Source organism: Grus americana, chromosome 5 (assembly GCF_028858705.1).
Source record: "Grus americana isolate bGruAme1 chromosome 5, bGruAme1.mat, whole genome shotgun sequence".
In the NCBI taxonomy this organism is placed as follows: Eukaryota; Metazoa; Chordata; class Aves; order Gruiformes; family Gruidae; genus Grus; species Grus americana.
The window spans coordinates 45,350,492-45,367,103 of record NC_072856.1 but is presented as its reverse complement, the minus strand read 5'-3'; the positions used below and the strand labels follow the sequence as shown (position 1 = coordinate 45,367,103).

General features: G+C 48.3%; 1 protein-coding gene across 2 annotated transcripts in view; it reads right to left on the bottom strand.

Annotated features, from left to right (window-relative positions):
* The window catches only part of FLVCR2 (FLVCR heme transporter 2), a 39,442-nt gene that overhangs the window by 7,510 nt on the left and 15,320 nt on the right, over nucleotides 1–16,612 (bottom strand). The window contains exons 3-10 of one of the 2 annotated variants that reach the window (XM_054827568.1): nucleotides 16,299–16,439; nucleotides 11,480–11,547; nucleotides 10,582–10,685; nucleotides 3,645–3,755; nucleotides 2,896–3,001; nucleotides 2,309–2,420; nucleotides 1,816–1,871; nucleotides 904–1,001 (exon numbers count right to left, since the gene is read on the bottom strand). In XM_054827568.1, coding sequence (XP_054683543.1) covers nucleotides 904–1,001; nucleotides 1,816–1,871; nucleotides 2,309–2,420; nucleotides 2,896–3,001; nucleotides 3,645–3,755; nucleotides 10,582–10,685; nucleotides 11,480–11,547; nucleotides 16,299–16,439 — 796 coding nt within the window. The remainder of the gene's footprint in view (nucleotides 1–903; nucleotides 1,002–1,815; nucleotides 1,872–2,308; nucleotides 2,421–2,895; nucleotides 3,002–3,644; nucleotides 3,756–10,581; nucleotides 10,686–11,479; nucleotides 11,548–16,298; nucleotides 16,440–16,612) is intronic. The other variant, XM_054827569.1, reaches the window with a different exon arrangement.

Below are 16,612 nucleotides of genomic sequence, written 5' to 3'. Positions count from 1 at the left end.
AACACCACTCATGTACCCTGCTAAAACCGCCACAGACTGCAGCACGGAGACAGCTTCAGAAGCACTCAGCCTGGAGTCAAATCCATCCCTGCCCATGGCACTCTTCCTCACACTTGCATCAAAGCGTGGCAGCTTCACACCCCCTGTAGCCCACACTCTAGTCTTAGCAGGATTAAGGCTGCTTTTCCCAATGGACTCACTCTGCTTTTGCCTGTTAGGCTTATTGGCTGTGGCACTGATACACACACTCAATGAACACCTCAAAAAGCAAAGGGTAGCATGGTTAACTTGGCAGATCAGTCAGTCGGTGCAAAGCAGAGGACAGTGAGTAACGAAGCATTACAGCCTGAGCAACAGCTGAGAAAATGCCATGTGCCATTGAGATTCACAGATCTGCAAGCATAGAGCTTTACAATTTTCAGGCATTCTTATACCAAAAGGCACCAACCCAATGACTGTGTTATTGCTAGATGTTTTTAAACTTCCTTCTTGAAGTTGGCCATGCACCCTGACTGTGATCAAAGCCAACTCTTCTACAGGGCTCCTGGTATCACCTCCAGCCAAGAATCTGGACTGTAAAAGTAATGTCAGAGAAGACATGTCTGCACCTCCTCTCCCCAATAACTTGCTGACAATTCAATTCTCCATCTGGTCCATGCACCAGGCTTTGCCTTGCTGCACCTAGTTGAATCTCTATGCCTCTATCTGACATGAGTCTGGTGCGATCTCCACTCTGCTCTTGAAAACTGTCTTGTTTTGTCTTTCCTCTCAGGTGGGTACCCAAGAAGGCCAGAAAGATTCTCAGTACTCTACAGCCATTGCTGTTACCCCAGAAGTGCCATTGGCTTGGTGCCTGCGCCACCCACAAGCGTTCAGAGAAGCAGATTAGTGCGATTCTCCTACCTTTGTGTATGAGCTAGTGAGCAGGAATGGGAATTGATGGGGTTAGGGTTACAAGCTACAGTCCCATAATCCGTGATCTGATTGCTGCCTTGGAGTCTCTGTAACAACAGCCACAAATCACCGTCCCGAAAAAGATGGAGACAAGTAGGGAGGGAAATGAAAGGAGGGAAAATAAAGAAGAGGAACAGGCAAAGGAAGAAACCAGTAACATCACCCAAGCATGTGTAAAGCAGCTGTGCCATGTAGAAAAGCTCCAGTACCTGACTCCATCAGAGCTCTCCACAAAGGCAGCACACAATGCCCAAGCCCAGCTGGCCGCTCCCCCGACTGAGGCATCCACGTTAGCACAGAACACCAGGTTCAGCCCATCTTCCGTTGGTCGAGCACCTGGGGTTGTTTGTTAAGCTTGAGAAGTACCCAGGTGAGCTCAGCCATGTGAAGACCACATGTGGGGGTGTGGTGGGGTCCCTGTCATGACTGCCTCCCTAGGGGCCTGGAATAATACTTCCCCAGCTCTATACAAGGGCAAAGCACTGGAGGGCTCAGTGCATTGTCAGGGGAGAGGAGTGAGCACAGCGCTGCCCTACATCTGTCCCTAGCCGATATGAAGATGTGTGAAGCCCTGCAGACTCTCAGAGGACCAAAGCCTACAGATTCTGCATGACATTAACAGTAAGCAAACAGAGGCCCCCCCAGTGGCTGGCTGAGCTGGGATTACAGCCACCTATCTGAAAATGCCAACAAGGAGCTTCCCCACAGGCTGGGCAAGAAGTGAAGTGGTGGGATAAGAGAAGAGAATCACAGATGCAATTGTAACTCAGAAAGGGTCAGCCCCATTCTTAGGAGAGAGGTTGCGTGTTGTCCTGAGCTAATAGCAGGGGCACAGCAGGGATTGAAGGGGGGTTTACTCACTGTCTGTTCATTATCCAAATTGGCCTGCTGTCTTCGGAGATCAGCCTTAATGAATGCTGGGATAGAGGGAGGAAGAGAGACATGAAGGCAGTTAAGTCACCATGCAGAGCCCAAACCAATTTTCCCAGGACTCAAAGGGGCAGCAGAGGCCCCAGAGGAGACAGGGATGCGTTATGGTGAGCAATGGAAAACACTCTCCTGAATGAGGCAGAGAGCACAGCTGAAACAAGCAGGATAGAGACTCCTTATTGCAGCATGTAGAAGGTGCATGTTTGAGACCTCAGCCAGCAGCCAGGACAAGAAGCCTGGATCTGCTTGGATCTTCTCTGTAACACAGACCAGATACTTAAAGAAGCACAGCAGCATTGCTATGGGACTGCTGTGTGGGTCCTGCCCTTTCCTGCAGGCACCACTACGCACAAAAGCCCTTCAATTCATATGCCAAGCCCAAGGGGAAGAGTCACAGCAGAGGAACACTAAAAAATTTGATTACCTGTCATAACAGTCCCCAGGAACAGGAAAGAGCAAAGAAGGAGGTTTCCTGCCTTTGTCCCAAAGCGATCCATGATTTGCCCTTGGCCGATGGTGAAGGCAATACCAAAAATCTACAAACAAAGGCAGTGTCAAGCTGTACTGTTATTATAAAGCAGACTGAACAGCTTCCCAACTTTACTGAAGTATTAGAGCATACAGGCTAGCCAAGCTGTCGGCCTAGTGAGGCTAAAGTTTGTTTATAAATACATCCAGAAGCACCTCCTTGCAGCTGATGGGAAGACAGGTGACCCTTAAGGCTGGAATCCCATCTCTGTCCTGAGAAGAGCCATGTCCTAGGCTGTTAGGAGCAATGTTGGAAAAAGCAAGGATGACTGGCATCCTGATGGATTTTCCTAAGCAGAAGCAGAATGGGTGCTACTAGACAAATGCCATGAGGAACATCATTCAAAAAGCCAGGTCCCAGGGTGCTTAGATCTGCAGTACATTACAATAATCATGGACAAAGAAATAGGAGTCAATGCTGGGAACTACAATTTTATCTTTCTGCCTATAAAGAGGCAAGCAGAGGGAAAACAGCACACCTACCTGTGCTGAGACATTAAGGAGCCCTGATGACGTTCCTTCTGATTCTGGGTATGTCAACTCTGCAGCAAACTCAAAGCCCAGGGGAAGGTATCCCGTCATGAAAAACCTGTAAAGAAACAAACAGAAAGGAAGACTCAGCAACTGCCAGAAGGAAGACTGAAGAGGCACAGTGTAGCCCATATCCCTTTCAGGATGCTTCACTGACTGTATAGGATGTTTCCCCTAGCCTTGTCACAGGGCAGGCAGCTGTCTAACTCCCTCACCATGGCACAGGTCTTCCTCCTACCCAGAAATACCTTTGCCCACAGCCTCAAGGCATACAGCCAGGCCAGCAGGGAGCTGCCAGTTGCTACAGAACAAGGCATTAAAAGCAGCACCTCCCACAAGTAACTCTAAGGGTCATCATCCCCAGCACAGGCAAACAGCCACCCAGGCCCACATGCTTTTCATTCCCGCCCACTGGTCATCTATGGGGCTGTGGTACCAGTTGCTTCCCAAATGCTTTCACTTGATTATCTGGAACATTTAAGGCAGCTGCAGCTGAGCAGGGCCATGCTAATGTCCCTGACTCTAATTAAACACATACAGGAGAGAGAGATGGGAAGAGCAGATCATTCTGTCCTTAAACCATACAGGAGCCTCCTACAGGCTATGGCTCTCCCCCATCCCTCCTGCACCATGAGCTCTGCCTCCCTGCTCATCCCCTAGCAGCTCACAGGTAGAGGAAAGCAGCCTGCACATGAACTTACCCCAGCATGCCTGCAGTCACAAAGACCACCCAGAGGTAGCCTAGGCTCAGAGTGAAGGTGTAGGCTATCATTCCCACCAGAGACATGATATAGACAACAAGTGTTGTCTGTCTGCAAGGAAAAGCAGAGTCAGAGTGTTATTTAATCCAGTCCTCCTATTCTTTTTGCCCACAGATCTTGGTATAGTTTGCAGCACACGGTTAAAAAAAGTCACACAGCTCTGACACCCTTAACCCAGACAGAGGAACTGGACTGACAGGGAGTGAGGCAGGGCAGCAGGAGAAGCAAGAACAGGATCTATGAGTTTTCACATCCCTACTTTGCTCCCTGTGGGGTCGGGGCATCACATCTGTATGGAGTCATCTATGAGGCAGCCAAGAAGCTGAGATCCTGCCATGGGCTGACAGGTCATGTACTGTACGTGCCTCTTGAGGGGGAGAACAAGAGCCACATAAAACGATCATTAATCTTTCTTGGACACCCTTTGTACTATAACCAGTTGGACATGCTTACTTATAAGCAGGAGCCAAGGGGATTGAGCACTCCCAAGCAGGAAAGCAAAGGGAAGTGGTGACAACACTGCTGCAGCGTTATGGGCCTGTACTTTTCAGTGCTATCCAAAACACCTTTCATGGCTGCTCCTTTCTGTGTTTAAACTGCCTACTTGGAGAGGTGACATGCAAGCCAAGTTGCCCTCACAGCCTCACCCTCACGCCACAGGAGCGTTTAGCAGGGCTCGTGCCAGTCCCACGGCCAAGGGCAGCAGAGCCACAGGCTCTCGTCTCTGGGCAGAGGAGACAAAGAGACCCTGTGGCCAGGAAGCACACCATGCGGATCCTGGGAACAGCCAGACCTGCAGCATGGCCACACTGAGGAACGTCAATGGGCTCGGTACTGCAAGACACATGCAGCAGCCCAGTCCAGCTTTACCAGAACTGAAACTTTAGCAACAGTCATTCCTGACTAGACACCAAGGAAACCCTTCCCACATCCAAAAAACAAGGCTCTTTCTAGTACAGCAGGTAGCAAGTAGACCTTCACAGTACGTAGTTTAGAGGAGGGAAGGGTAAATCCTTTACCTGACTGAAATTCCACCAGAATCTTGAAAGCAGAACAGTTACCAGAATTCACAAAACTTTTTGGCCATTGTCTTTTAGGAAGAAGTTAAACGTATAACCACAAGCTACTTGTGTACTTTCTACCAAATTTCAGTCTTAGTCCATTAAAGAATGTGTTTGGTATCAGTTCCTAGAATTCTACTAAAGAAACTAAACTTCAAACTATTTTCAGGTGGTTGGTTTTGTTGGTTTGTTTTTTTTTTTTTTCCTTTTTTATGCAAATGACTACCATCAAAAATCCAACCCCAAGTGGGCAGCCAGTATTATATTGTGTAATAAAATGTTTCCAGTACACTGAATTACTACAGATAAAACCAGAATATTCCAGCTAAGGTTCTGTCCTCCCTCACTGCTGCAATGACTGAAGTCAGTGGGCCTCATGCTCATATGTCAACTCTTATCCAAAGACAGGCTTGAGAAGCTAGTTTCAGACTTCAGCTATCAATCCATGTTTGCAAAGGTTCACCAAACACATTTAATGTATTGAAAGGCTAAACAACATTTTGCTGTGACAAGTAATTTTGGTTTATGTAAAAGGAGTAGGCGAATCCCTTAACCTCCAATGCTGTATCATTTCTAGAATATGTTCTTTCTAATGCTTTCATGGAGGAAAAAAGTCATTTGTGAAGGCAGCATAAAGGAGCTGCTTACTTCTGCTATAACCCATTATAGAGAGCTGCTACGTTGCCAGCACACAGCCTGGAGGCTGCAGAAGGAGAAGAGGTGAAAGACTGATAGAGGAGTTAGAAAGCAGCCCCAGAAAGTGAAAAAGCAGCAAGGAAAAGCCTCTTCCTGCTCAATACAGGTTCCTTTAGATATCTTCCATGAGTTCTTACACCTCCCATCCCTTGACAAGCAGCCATGGAGGAAAAGTGCTGAATAGGAAAGAGGCTCAAGGCTAGAATTACAGCTCCCTGGGCTGCACAGACCAAGTTTGACCTGGGTGCTCCTTCCACAAACTACACAGCAGTCAGTGCTAAAATACAGCGCAGGCGATCAAGAGGTGGCTGTGGCCCTAAGAAGTTTAGTCTCTGCCAGCAGGGATACTTGGCATATGGGGGGTTTTATTATTTTTTTTTTCTCCCCACAGCCAGTTTTGGTCTCAGTGCAGAGCTCTTAGGATAGTCCCACAAAATCTCACCCAGTTTCCTAGGCTTATAGTTCAAGTATTCTAAGTAGTTCGTATCTGATTCACTCTGTCATGACAGTTGCCAACAGTTGCGCTTTGCCTCGTATCTTCAGGCAAAGGTGATGAATGTGTTAGTGACCAGATGTAGTCAGGACTTAGTTTCACATTGATGCTATGCCATTAGTCAAGCTGCAAGAAAGAAGTTCCCAGAACACACAGCCACCCAGTGAGAACAGAGCAGGCAGGCTCATAGAAGCAGGCAGCTCTTGAAGGTGTTATCCATCAGAACTGCAGAACTAAGTGGGGGACAAAAATGGAGAAAACTGTTTGATCTTGCCATGAGTACCTCATCTACCACCCATTAGCTGGCTCTAGAAGACTACCAGCTTTCCTCACTGACCTTCCTGAATCATCAGACTCCAGCAGGACCAAACGAATTGACAGACCCTTGTGAAAGAACAAGACAGATCCTCGTGAAAGAACAAGACCACAGGCTTGAGTGCTGTGGAAATCACACATCAGGAAGCACCCTGAAGCCGTGCACTGAGCGGCTGCCTGCTTGCCACAGTACCTAACCTGAATGCAACTCCTGCTGCAGGAAACAGCCTCAAGCACACAAGCAGACTTCCGCTAAACCAGACTTTAGCAAGACCCTGCTCCCCTGAGCATACTACTGATGACAAAAGTGGAGATTTAGTGCCTAGCAGTCCAAGCAAAACCCAAAATTTTGAAAAGGGTTTCACTGAGATACAGGTAAGACACTGGTGCATAGGAAAACAAAGAAAGCCCCAGGGAAAGAGGCAGGGCGTTTCTCAGGAAGTGGCCTTTGTCACCATGTTCACCAGAGGACAAGAATGCTCTGTGGCCCTAGGGGCAGCAGGGCATTGAGGAATGTCCAGTTTTGCTTGATAAGCCTCTTATCATAGCCATAAATATCTTATGGAAGAGATAAAAACACAAAGGAAGAGAAGCAGATTCAGAGAGGACATCTGCATTTACATTCTGTTGTTTTAGCAACCTGTTGCCATGATGGCCCTACACAGACTGATAATTACCATTGCCCAAACAGCTACCGCCAGTCTCCTTAACAGGCTGACTAGTGCAGTGTGCGCAGGCTGGAAGTTATGCATCTTGCTACATCACCTTAGGACAACTGGGGTTAACCCACCCCTGTGCTCTGGGCTGTGGGAAGGAAGCCCAGTGCACCAGTGTGGAAGCAGTGCTACAAAGGCACCAGTTGCCAAGTCTCTGCAGCAGAGCCAGAGGGAGATCTGTGAAGGAGCTGACACGCTTGTCACTTAGGTGAACCTAAGCTGCCCTGACATTCATCTGCCCTCCCAGCCACATTCCCTACCCTTCTGAAGAGGCAGATTAAAGCGCTCACACAAGGAACTTTGAGAAAAGAGAAACCCTGGGGGTAAAAGCCAGCTGGGGCCAGCACCAGCAGGAAACAGGACTGAAATGGAGAGCACAACTCTGGCTATTCAGCCAACTCCAGAGGAAGCCCCAGAGTACAGGACGAGCATGGCCCAGCCCAGCTGTGTCTCGCAGGGTCATTTGGACAAGGAAAGCCAAAGGGACAAGACCAGACTCACAGAGGATTAGAACTGTGAAAACACCAGAGTCAAGTGAACCAACAAACGAAAAAGGGACGGGGACATGCCACAGCTTTAGCTGCTCACTGGGATGTTGTGTGCAGCTCCAGAGTGCTCTACTGTATGGACTGGGATGACAGATGGCCTCCACAGGCTTCGCCATGAGGACAGCACATTCCAGGCTGCACAAGACCCTGAATAAAGGCCTTGTCCCTGTATCCCCAGCAGGATCTCACTGCTGAAGACACTGAGATGTCTGATGCCGGAGAATGGAAGAATTGGAGAGGGCTGGTTAGGTTTTCACAAGACCCTGATCCTTCAGCACTCAGTTTTATGCCACTTTTTTACCTGTATGAAGGTCACAAAAAAGACAACCTTGGTAAATTATTTACATAAGAAACAGGGCAGGACAGGGTGAAGGCACATCCATTACGCAAGGACTAACCTGGAAAAGGGCTACAACAAGATGACCCAAATTGCAAGCCAGGCTAGGCTGAGCGAGCATTCACCTCAGAGAATGGAAGAGACCCAAGTGATCCATTCTCTAATATACAAGTCTTTCCTCCCTCCCCCAAATTTTAACGCACTTTGGGCCCATACAGACCTAAGTTTAAAACACCACTTGGGGTCCTCTGCCTAGTCAATGGAGAGAGATGGATATTTCTGACATCTTGCCTTACAGAGATGCAGCAATGACAGAGGAGAGCACTGTCTGGAACTAGCTGGATCCGAGGCCATGTGAACACTGGCCTTAAAAGCAAAACATGGCCAAAGCGAAGTGCTGATTAATCCAGTCCCCAAACCCCTGATTCTGAGTCAGACTCCCCTACAAATACCAGTATACCCAGCAGTCTCCAGGCGTCACAACCCTGTCTCCCCTCTGAGCCACAAACTTGAAGGATGTACATGGACACCCGTTTAACTTGATGTCAAAACATGTTCTTTCGATGAGGTGGGCTGTTCTCAACAAGCCATCCCACCAGAGGCAGCCCCAGTTCTGGGACTGCTCGCTCATCACAATGTAACTTGTGTATTTGTATGGGCCTAATCTGCGCCTGCTAATTCCAAAAATAAGAACAGTGCAGGGGCTTCTGCGGGGACTTGCCTGCCAAATAAAAGCAAGAATGCAAGGCCATTTGGTGCCTGAGCATGACAGATGGGGAAAACCTGACTTAGCACAGCCTCACCCTTTCAAGGAACTGCTGATGGGACAGTAAAGATCAAACAGGCATGTAGAGCTCTGCAATTCCTTCTGTTATTAACTTCCCCCTGCTCCCCTCAATCACAGCTGGATCCCATTCATTCGCTTCCCTCTCTCTCCAAGCTGTCTAAAAAAAGGACTTGAGATCTTTCCTTCCTGATTTTCATGTGCTTACCATTTCGTTCCTGACACTATCTGAGCAACAGAGGGAAGGGGGAGGGTACCTACCTAGAACATCTGGCATCTTGACAGTTTTTTTAAATAAACTTTTAAATGGGGCTAAATAAAGACTCTGTAGCACTCAGAAAAATTTTGCTAGTTCCACAGAAATCCACTTTGTGGGCTGCAATGGAGAACAAATTCTTAGCAGTGTTTTTCCTCACCTAAGGCTAAATCTATCCCCAGATATTCCCTGGGGTCTGTAGGATAAACTCCATGGGTGGCATAGCACTATTTTTCTGCACTGTCAGCCAGCTCTGCCCACCTATGTGGTCCCTCCAAGCAAGCAGGGGCCGTGGAACAAATCCAGGATTTTTTTTTCCCCCCTCTCCCTTTCTGCCAAATTTCAAGTCCCAGCTCTGCCTGGTGAGCTACAAAGCTCTTCAGCCTTCATGCTGCCACCTAGCTCCACTAAAGGAGAATGAGGAAGACCATCCACCCCAACAGTGCTAGTTGAGTCTACCTTACTGCTAGCCCCAGGGTGGAAAGAGCCACAAGTTACATTGCACAGTTAGCTAGTGCAGTTCATAACAGCTGTGTTTCTGTTTCCCAGGACTGCCAAATGAGAACTACTCAGCGGCACACAATGATCTAGAAACAGCAACAAGCGACCTGCCAGTCTCTGCATTAGTCATCTGCTCCTCTTTCCCAGCACCCCCACGAGTCCTCAGCTACCATTCTTTCTTCTTAGAAAAGCCCGTTTCCTCTCCATTTTTGATCCCTGTACCTGACAGCTAGGGCCAGAGGTCACTTCAGAAGCTGCAAGCCCACAGCTAGCCAGATTCATCTAAGCTGCCCACAATGAGCACGTGCTTTTCTGACCCAAGATACCAGGTAGGATAATGGCAGTGGAACTCCCCCAGGTGAAAAGGTGCTGCAAGGAAAAGAACTCCAAAGCTGCCTTCAGCTCATCACCAGCACATCACCAGTAAAGCCCTCTCTCACCCAACCTACTCAGACAGGTTATTGCACAGTTCTCAAAGCCAGCAAGGAAACTGAAAAGTTGATTACACAGACCACAACATCAGACAGGAAGGGTGCTCTCCATCCCCTGGGACACCCTAGAGGTCTGTCAGTGAGATCTGAGTTCCAGAGAACTGGGAGCTGCAGGACAACCAAAGACTCTTAGCTGTCCCTTTGAAGGTAGCAGAGTACGCTGGCAAGACCTGCCTTCCCAAACTACCAGGCAGCAAACCCAGAATCATCCACCCGCAACCCCAATACCCCTTATGCCTGCCCTAAATACAGCAACGCACCCTCACACAATGCCTCTGGGCACTGGATTCAATGTGCCTTTCATTAAGCCAGACAAAGATTCACAGAAGCTGGTTTGTAAGGGCTGAGAAATGGTCTGGTACAGTCTTGATTCTGCTCGTGCCAAGAACTCTCTCATCCCTGACAAAGCAGCTGCTGGGCCATCTCATCCTCTCCCTACGCCTCCCCAGGGATCACTAGAACCAGACCTTGTATGGGCCCAGTGCAGACTAACACACAGCTCCAAACTTCACTTTAGACTAACTGGATTTTGAAGAATCTTTTTTTTTTTCCTCCTTACAAACTCCTCCCAATGATTGAGTCCTTGGGCTGCCAAGTTGCAACTGCACAGAGTTGCTCCTTGCACAGTATGGGGGAAGAGCACAGTCACTAGGGGCACAAAGGCAAACAAGGGACTTACTTGTAGGTTTTGGTTCTGTCCAACCAGATGCCAGAGATCAGAGCCCCAACCATCCCCGACAGTATAATGGTGAGTCCAATTCTGCCAGCATTCACCTCCTCCCCCTGTGGTGAGACACACACACACGCTCACACAAATGCAGGAGCCAAGTCATAGCCAACAAGAAGCAAAGTGCAGAGAACCCAGAGAGGAAGAGACACCAAAGTTAGTGTCCCATACATGTCTTCTGCTAGTAGCACACTAACCAGAACTAGCGTTTGCAAGAACACTTTTGGGCCCACTATGAGCCAACGTAGTGCCCTATTCTGGCCCATGAAGAAAAGTGGTTTCACACTTCTCCCTGAGCCAGCCCAGAGAAAAAGGTGAGCACTGGCTAGTGTGAACAGACACTCTCAGAGGAGTCAGCATAAACCCTATGAAGCTTGCTGTCTGGCATCAGGATTTGGGCCAGATCGACCAGGAAATATCAGGACCTACTCTAAGGCAGCACGGAAAGGAGCTCTCTGGCAGGCAGCCCCAGCAGTAAGCTCTACAGTAGCTCAGCTACTGAGGCACCCCATCCTTCTGCCACCAGAGCAGAAGTGTGGGCAGCCTCCCGGTACAGATGTCCCGGTAGAAATCACTGTTGGGAACAGGGTGAAGGCAGTTGCTGGAAGAATTTCTCAGAAGAAAATGCTGTCATTTAGGGTGTAAAGGATCTGTCTTTGCCAGAGCTCGCCAGCTTTTGCACGGAGTGGTGTAAAGAACTAAAGTAACCAATGCTCTCCTGCCAGCCAGGCAACTTGTGCCAGAGACAGCCAGAAGTGCTGTGGCATTGCATTTCTCGCAGACTTTCCTTTGGCATCCAGCGCTGGACAATAGCAAGCATCAGAGGACCATGAGGGTTGGATGCACTTACTGGGTAGTGATGGATCACCATGCGGTTCAGCAGAGTGGACAGGGCGTAGAAGCAACCCGTATTCAGACCTGAGAGGGGGATAAAAATGCAGCACATTCAGAGCCTGCTACTCTCCTGCTGGGTAGTGAAAGGGTAGAAATGCAGAGACAGAGATCTCTGGGAGCAGTGATTAATAACAAGGCTGCCAAGTCTCAGGAGAGCCAGCCAGACTACCTAGGCATAGGTTACTGAAAGAAATGCAGACCAAGGACAGCCAGATCTCAGCATGCAGCAGGAAGCACCCTGCAGTTTCAGGATGGTTCTTACCTTAGCAGCTAGAGGAATGGCTGTGCACATTTCTGGTACTGAAAGGTCTTGCAAGTCCTTCATAGGGTCTCAACCCTCCCTCACAGCCAGACCCATCTTTAGCATTAGAGTTTTCTCCTCCCCCCAGCCAAGGTAAAATACTAGAAAAGCACCTGCCTCAGCATCACACTTTAACAAGGACCTGGAATTCAATTAACACCAGTGCCATTGACCTATGTGGTTTCCTCCCAGAGAAGAGCCTAATAGCACTCTCCCTGCTGAGAGCCAGTAAGAAACATTCTCTCCAAGCCAAGAAACACCAGAAGGCAAGTAGGAGCAGAGCCACTGGTGAAGCACAGACAGCACTTCCCCCAGGCACCTGGGGTGTGTGTCTGCATGGGAAAAGTCTTGCATTTTAAAAGATATCACTGAAGCCTGAAAAAAACAAAAAACCTGTGAAAGTAATTGTCTTTCTGAAAGGGAAGTTAGATTAACTGTTACAGGCATCAGCCACCTGGTGAAGGTTTCTCAGTATCACCCAAGGTGAGAATGGAAACCGTTGGGGTGATACTGGTCAAGCCCCATTCAGACACTGCTCCAGCTTACATGCAACTCTGGTTGTCTTAAATGCCTTCCTAAAGGGCACAAAAACCAAGAGCTTTGCTTATAGTAGACAAGAACATCCATATGGGCACTGGACCAGAAGTACCGCAACGGCTACACTCTCACCTTGGGCGATACTGAGAAACCTTCCCCAGGTGGATGAGGTCTGTAACAGCCTGCGCAACTTTCTTCTCAGAAAGTCATTTACATTTGCAGTTAGTTTCTCTTCAAGTCTTCAGTGATCCTGGTGGGGGAAGGGATGGGGACACAAATTTCACCACTGCAGCTCACACATCTATAGGCTCCATAAGGAGGTATGGGTGTAAAAACTCTGGCACAGATGCCCGAAATCCTGACAGAACAGATACATGTCAAGTTCCCATTTCCTACCCTTCCTTTTTCAGCCTCAGCTAAAAGCGGAAACATCACAGCACATGACACAGAAGTGCCGTCTAGCAGGCAGAGCTTTGACAAAGGGAACAAACCCCTGAACTCCCCTAACCCTGAAGTCCCCCAGCTCCCCTGACCCTGAAGCACTCAGTGATCCTGCACCTAGCCCACTCCTCCACTGGGACACTCGCTACCTGTTGCCCTACACAGCTCATGAAGCAATCTGAGGAGCCACAAGAGTAGCAGCTGGAAGGGACATCACACTTACTTCACACACCATCTCTGACAACATTAAGCAGAGCTGCTCCACAGTTTCATGGCACAGAGAACAGATGAAGAATCTTATGCAAGTGATCCCAAATAAGCTAATTGCCTTGACAACGCTCCCTACTCCAAAAACATGTGTCAGGAGGTTACGGGAGAGGTTAGTAAGCTGAGTGACACGCTCTTTAGGCAGGAAGAATCCACCTAACCCTTTCCAAGAGTTACTCAAAAAGGCTGGACCAGCAGGGCCAGCAGCCAGAGAGGGAGGAGAACAATTGGAGATCCCACAGCAAGGAGGCGCCTGTCAGCCTTGAAAGCTCTTTGCAGCACTTGGCTATGGCAAAACAGCCCCTGAGAGTCTAATTCAGCTTCATCCTATCTCCACCTCTGGAGCACCCTGCTCACTAGGAGACACCACAAACTGTAGTACCAGGGTATGGGAGTGTGGCAGATCAGCACCGTCCCTCTGCCCACTACTGCTTCACTTAAAAGCTGAGCATAAACATAGACCAGTCATTTGTGTACCTCTACTTCTCACCCAGCCAAGAGGACAGCAGCCTTGTGGGGACAGCCAGACACTGCTCTGGTAGCTGATGCTGTCAGTACGCCAGCTTCACAGCAGCTCTGTGATGCATGCGATTTCCAAGAGAGAGAAAGGCTGCTGCTCCCAAGCTGAGCTGAAAGCGGTACAGAGTTGGCAGCAATACTTGGCACCTGAGTCAGGCAAAATATTCTAAGAATCAAGACAATGTGCCGAATTTGCATTTGTGAGGGCTGCAAAAGTTGTAGGCATTTCACATGTCACAGTTGCTCAGTGAAGTTTCTCCATGAATTACAGCTGTTCGAATGCCCATAAGACAGGCAAGGGTTGTTTCCAATGGGGCAGTGCCCATTTGCCCATGCAGATGAGGAAAGCCAGAACTGGTAGCTGGGAGCAGGATATCTGAAGGTCCAGCCCCACCTGATTCATTAGCTAGTTACCATGGTTTGCTTGTAATGTGCTGTAGAAAAACATTTTTGGAGACTTCACAGTGTCTCCTCTATGTTACAGAGGCCATAAAGGGGAAGTTTATTGCCTACAGTTCCAAAAGGACCCCTTATTAAGCCTCAGACTAGAACCCAAGTCTTCTACAGCTAAGCAGCCTATTGCCTACATGCCAGACTATTGGTCTCCCTTTTCTTCATCCTCATCATCCTCCAGGACAATGGTTCCTTGTGCAGATCTCACTGCCCTGCCTCCTCCTCACTGCCTCATCATCTTTCCAAATGCTGATTCTTTGGGGCTGTCTCATCACTCCCACCTTACCAGCCTTTCCCAAGCTTTCCCACTCTTTTTCCTGCCTACTGCCTCCCAGTAGCAACATGCTCTCCAGTGCAGAGCCCAACTCAATAAACTCAGAGTTTCTTAATGCCCACTCCATGTTATGCCTCAGCTTTATGGAAGCAACATCAGCAGCCTTTGGGAGAAGGCTGTCTGAGGGTTTTCCTGAAAAATGGTTCACTTGCACTGACACAGCCACAGTGCCACCAACGTTTCCAGCACTGCAAGTCTTACCACCGGAAAGGCATTGGATTTGCTGGTGATATCAAGACCTTAGAGGTCTGCAGAACTGTTCTGACCTGGCATCACATAAGGGCCCCCATTCTTTCTACAGCCAGGGAGATGAACAAGCAGCAGCTTTCCCTCTCTCTCCCCTGACACACACTATGCTAATATAAAAGCAGGTATCTTTGTGTTAGCTAGGGAGGATGACTCAGTTGCACTCATGCGGCTGCAGATGTCTTAAATCTCGGCCAACATAACTTTTGACTTGAGTAGGAAAAACTGTCTGCATTTTAAAGCCAGACTAGTTTGGTTTTTTTAAAAAAAAGTTTCACTGCCTAGTTCCCTCTCTGAGTAACAGTCACCATCTGAAGTCAAGCTGGAGATTGACATGAGACTGACACAGAGAGGAACAGAATAAATGCACAGACCAGCAGAAAGAGAGACTGAACTATGAGCCACTGAACAGCCTTTCCACATTGATCGTGACTGCCAGAAGGGAATTATCCCAGGGAGATCAGATTCTAAACATGCTCTTCATACTGAGAGTCCTCCTCTCTCCTCTAGGACTTGTTTATGCCTGTTAGAATAAATGCTTTCCCCTTTGTTTTCCCTGAAGGGTGTCAACTGAGCAGATGACACAATTCAACTTTAGGCACAGTCTGCCTGACAGTTTTTTCTATCTTCACTTTCTGAGAGGACATCATGTACTATGAAAACCAAGCAAACAAATGCAAACCAGCAGAGCTTAAGTGTGATCTGAGAGGGGCATTTCTAGAAGACTACTGCACTGAGAAGGGAGAAGTGATTTCAACAGCTCCAAAGACCATTAGCACCCTCAGCAGATACAAAGCCACCATCTCACTCACTCCAACCTGGCTACTCATCCAGCACCACACAACAGAACTTCCAGCACTATTTAATAACTTTCTCCCTGAGGAACTTCCACAGCATGCTGGTAGGAAGTAAGGACAGAACTCCCTGCAGACTAGCTGGCTACAGTATATCCTATTACGCAGTGAGGCATAGACTACAATGGCCTTTCTGCTGAAGAGAAAAATACTTTTCCGTATGACAATTCAGCAATCAGGAACAGATTCAACATATCACACTGCCCTCAGAGAAACAGACCAAGACTGCTGAAGAAAAGCAAGCAGCAAACCCAGTGTGCAAGGACAGATGGCAAAAGAAGATGTTCTCCAGTCCTTCCTTCCGTTTGCTTCATGGGAACTGCCAAGGAAGCTGACGCAGTCTGCACATCTGCGTGCTCCACATGACCTCCAGTGGGGATGTCTGGCAGCCATACCCTTGCCTTGGGAAAGGACTTTCACTCAGTGTTGTGACTTGCACTCAGACACAGCTCCATATTTCTCTTCAGTAAGTACTTAGTTACTAGCAATCAACTAATCTGACTAGGAAAAAAAAAAAAAAAAAAAGACAGCAGGATAAGGAGAGCCCCTGAACTGAAAACAGTCAAAGACTGGGAGAACAGTAGCAGGGGGCATATTGTCCTCTGTGTGCTTCCCTGGCTTTTGTTCCTCCCTAGGCATTTGCTTGTAACCACTGCTGGAGATTACTGGGCTAGAAGGACTCCTGGTCTGTGGCAGCACAGATATCCTTATGTTCCCCTAAAACAACTCAGGCCAGTTACCGCCCCAGCAGAGCACAGAGAGGGAGGGAGAAGCTAAGCATATCTAGCAGTGATAACTGCACAGAAGAAAGGCCAGAACTTACCGTAAGTGACCATAAGCAGCAAAAAGTTGGCATTGCGGAGTAGACGGAGAATTGATTGCACGTAAGAATACTCCTGCATTGGTCTTGACTGGATCAAGGCCTGGGCTCGGCTTGGAGGGTGCGGGGGCTTCTCCTTGAAGACTGAAACCAGACAGAAAGTGCACCTGTTTGTAATGGTGCAATCGGGGATCCTGAGCACACACTGTGGGTAGAGCCATTTGAGGGACAGCAGAGGGACTGGTAAAACCAAGTGTACAAAATACATCATTATCTTTAAGCTTTTATCTCCATGCATGAACTTACCCAGGAACAGG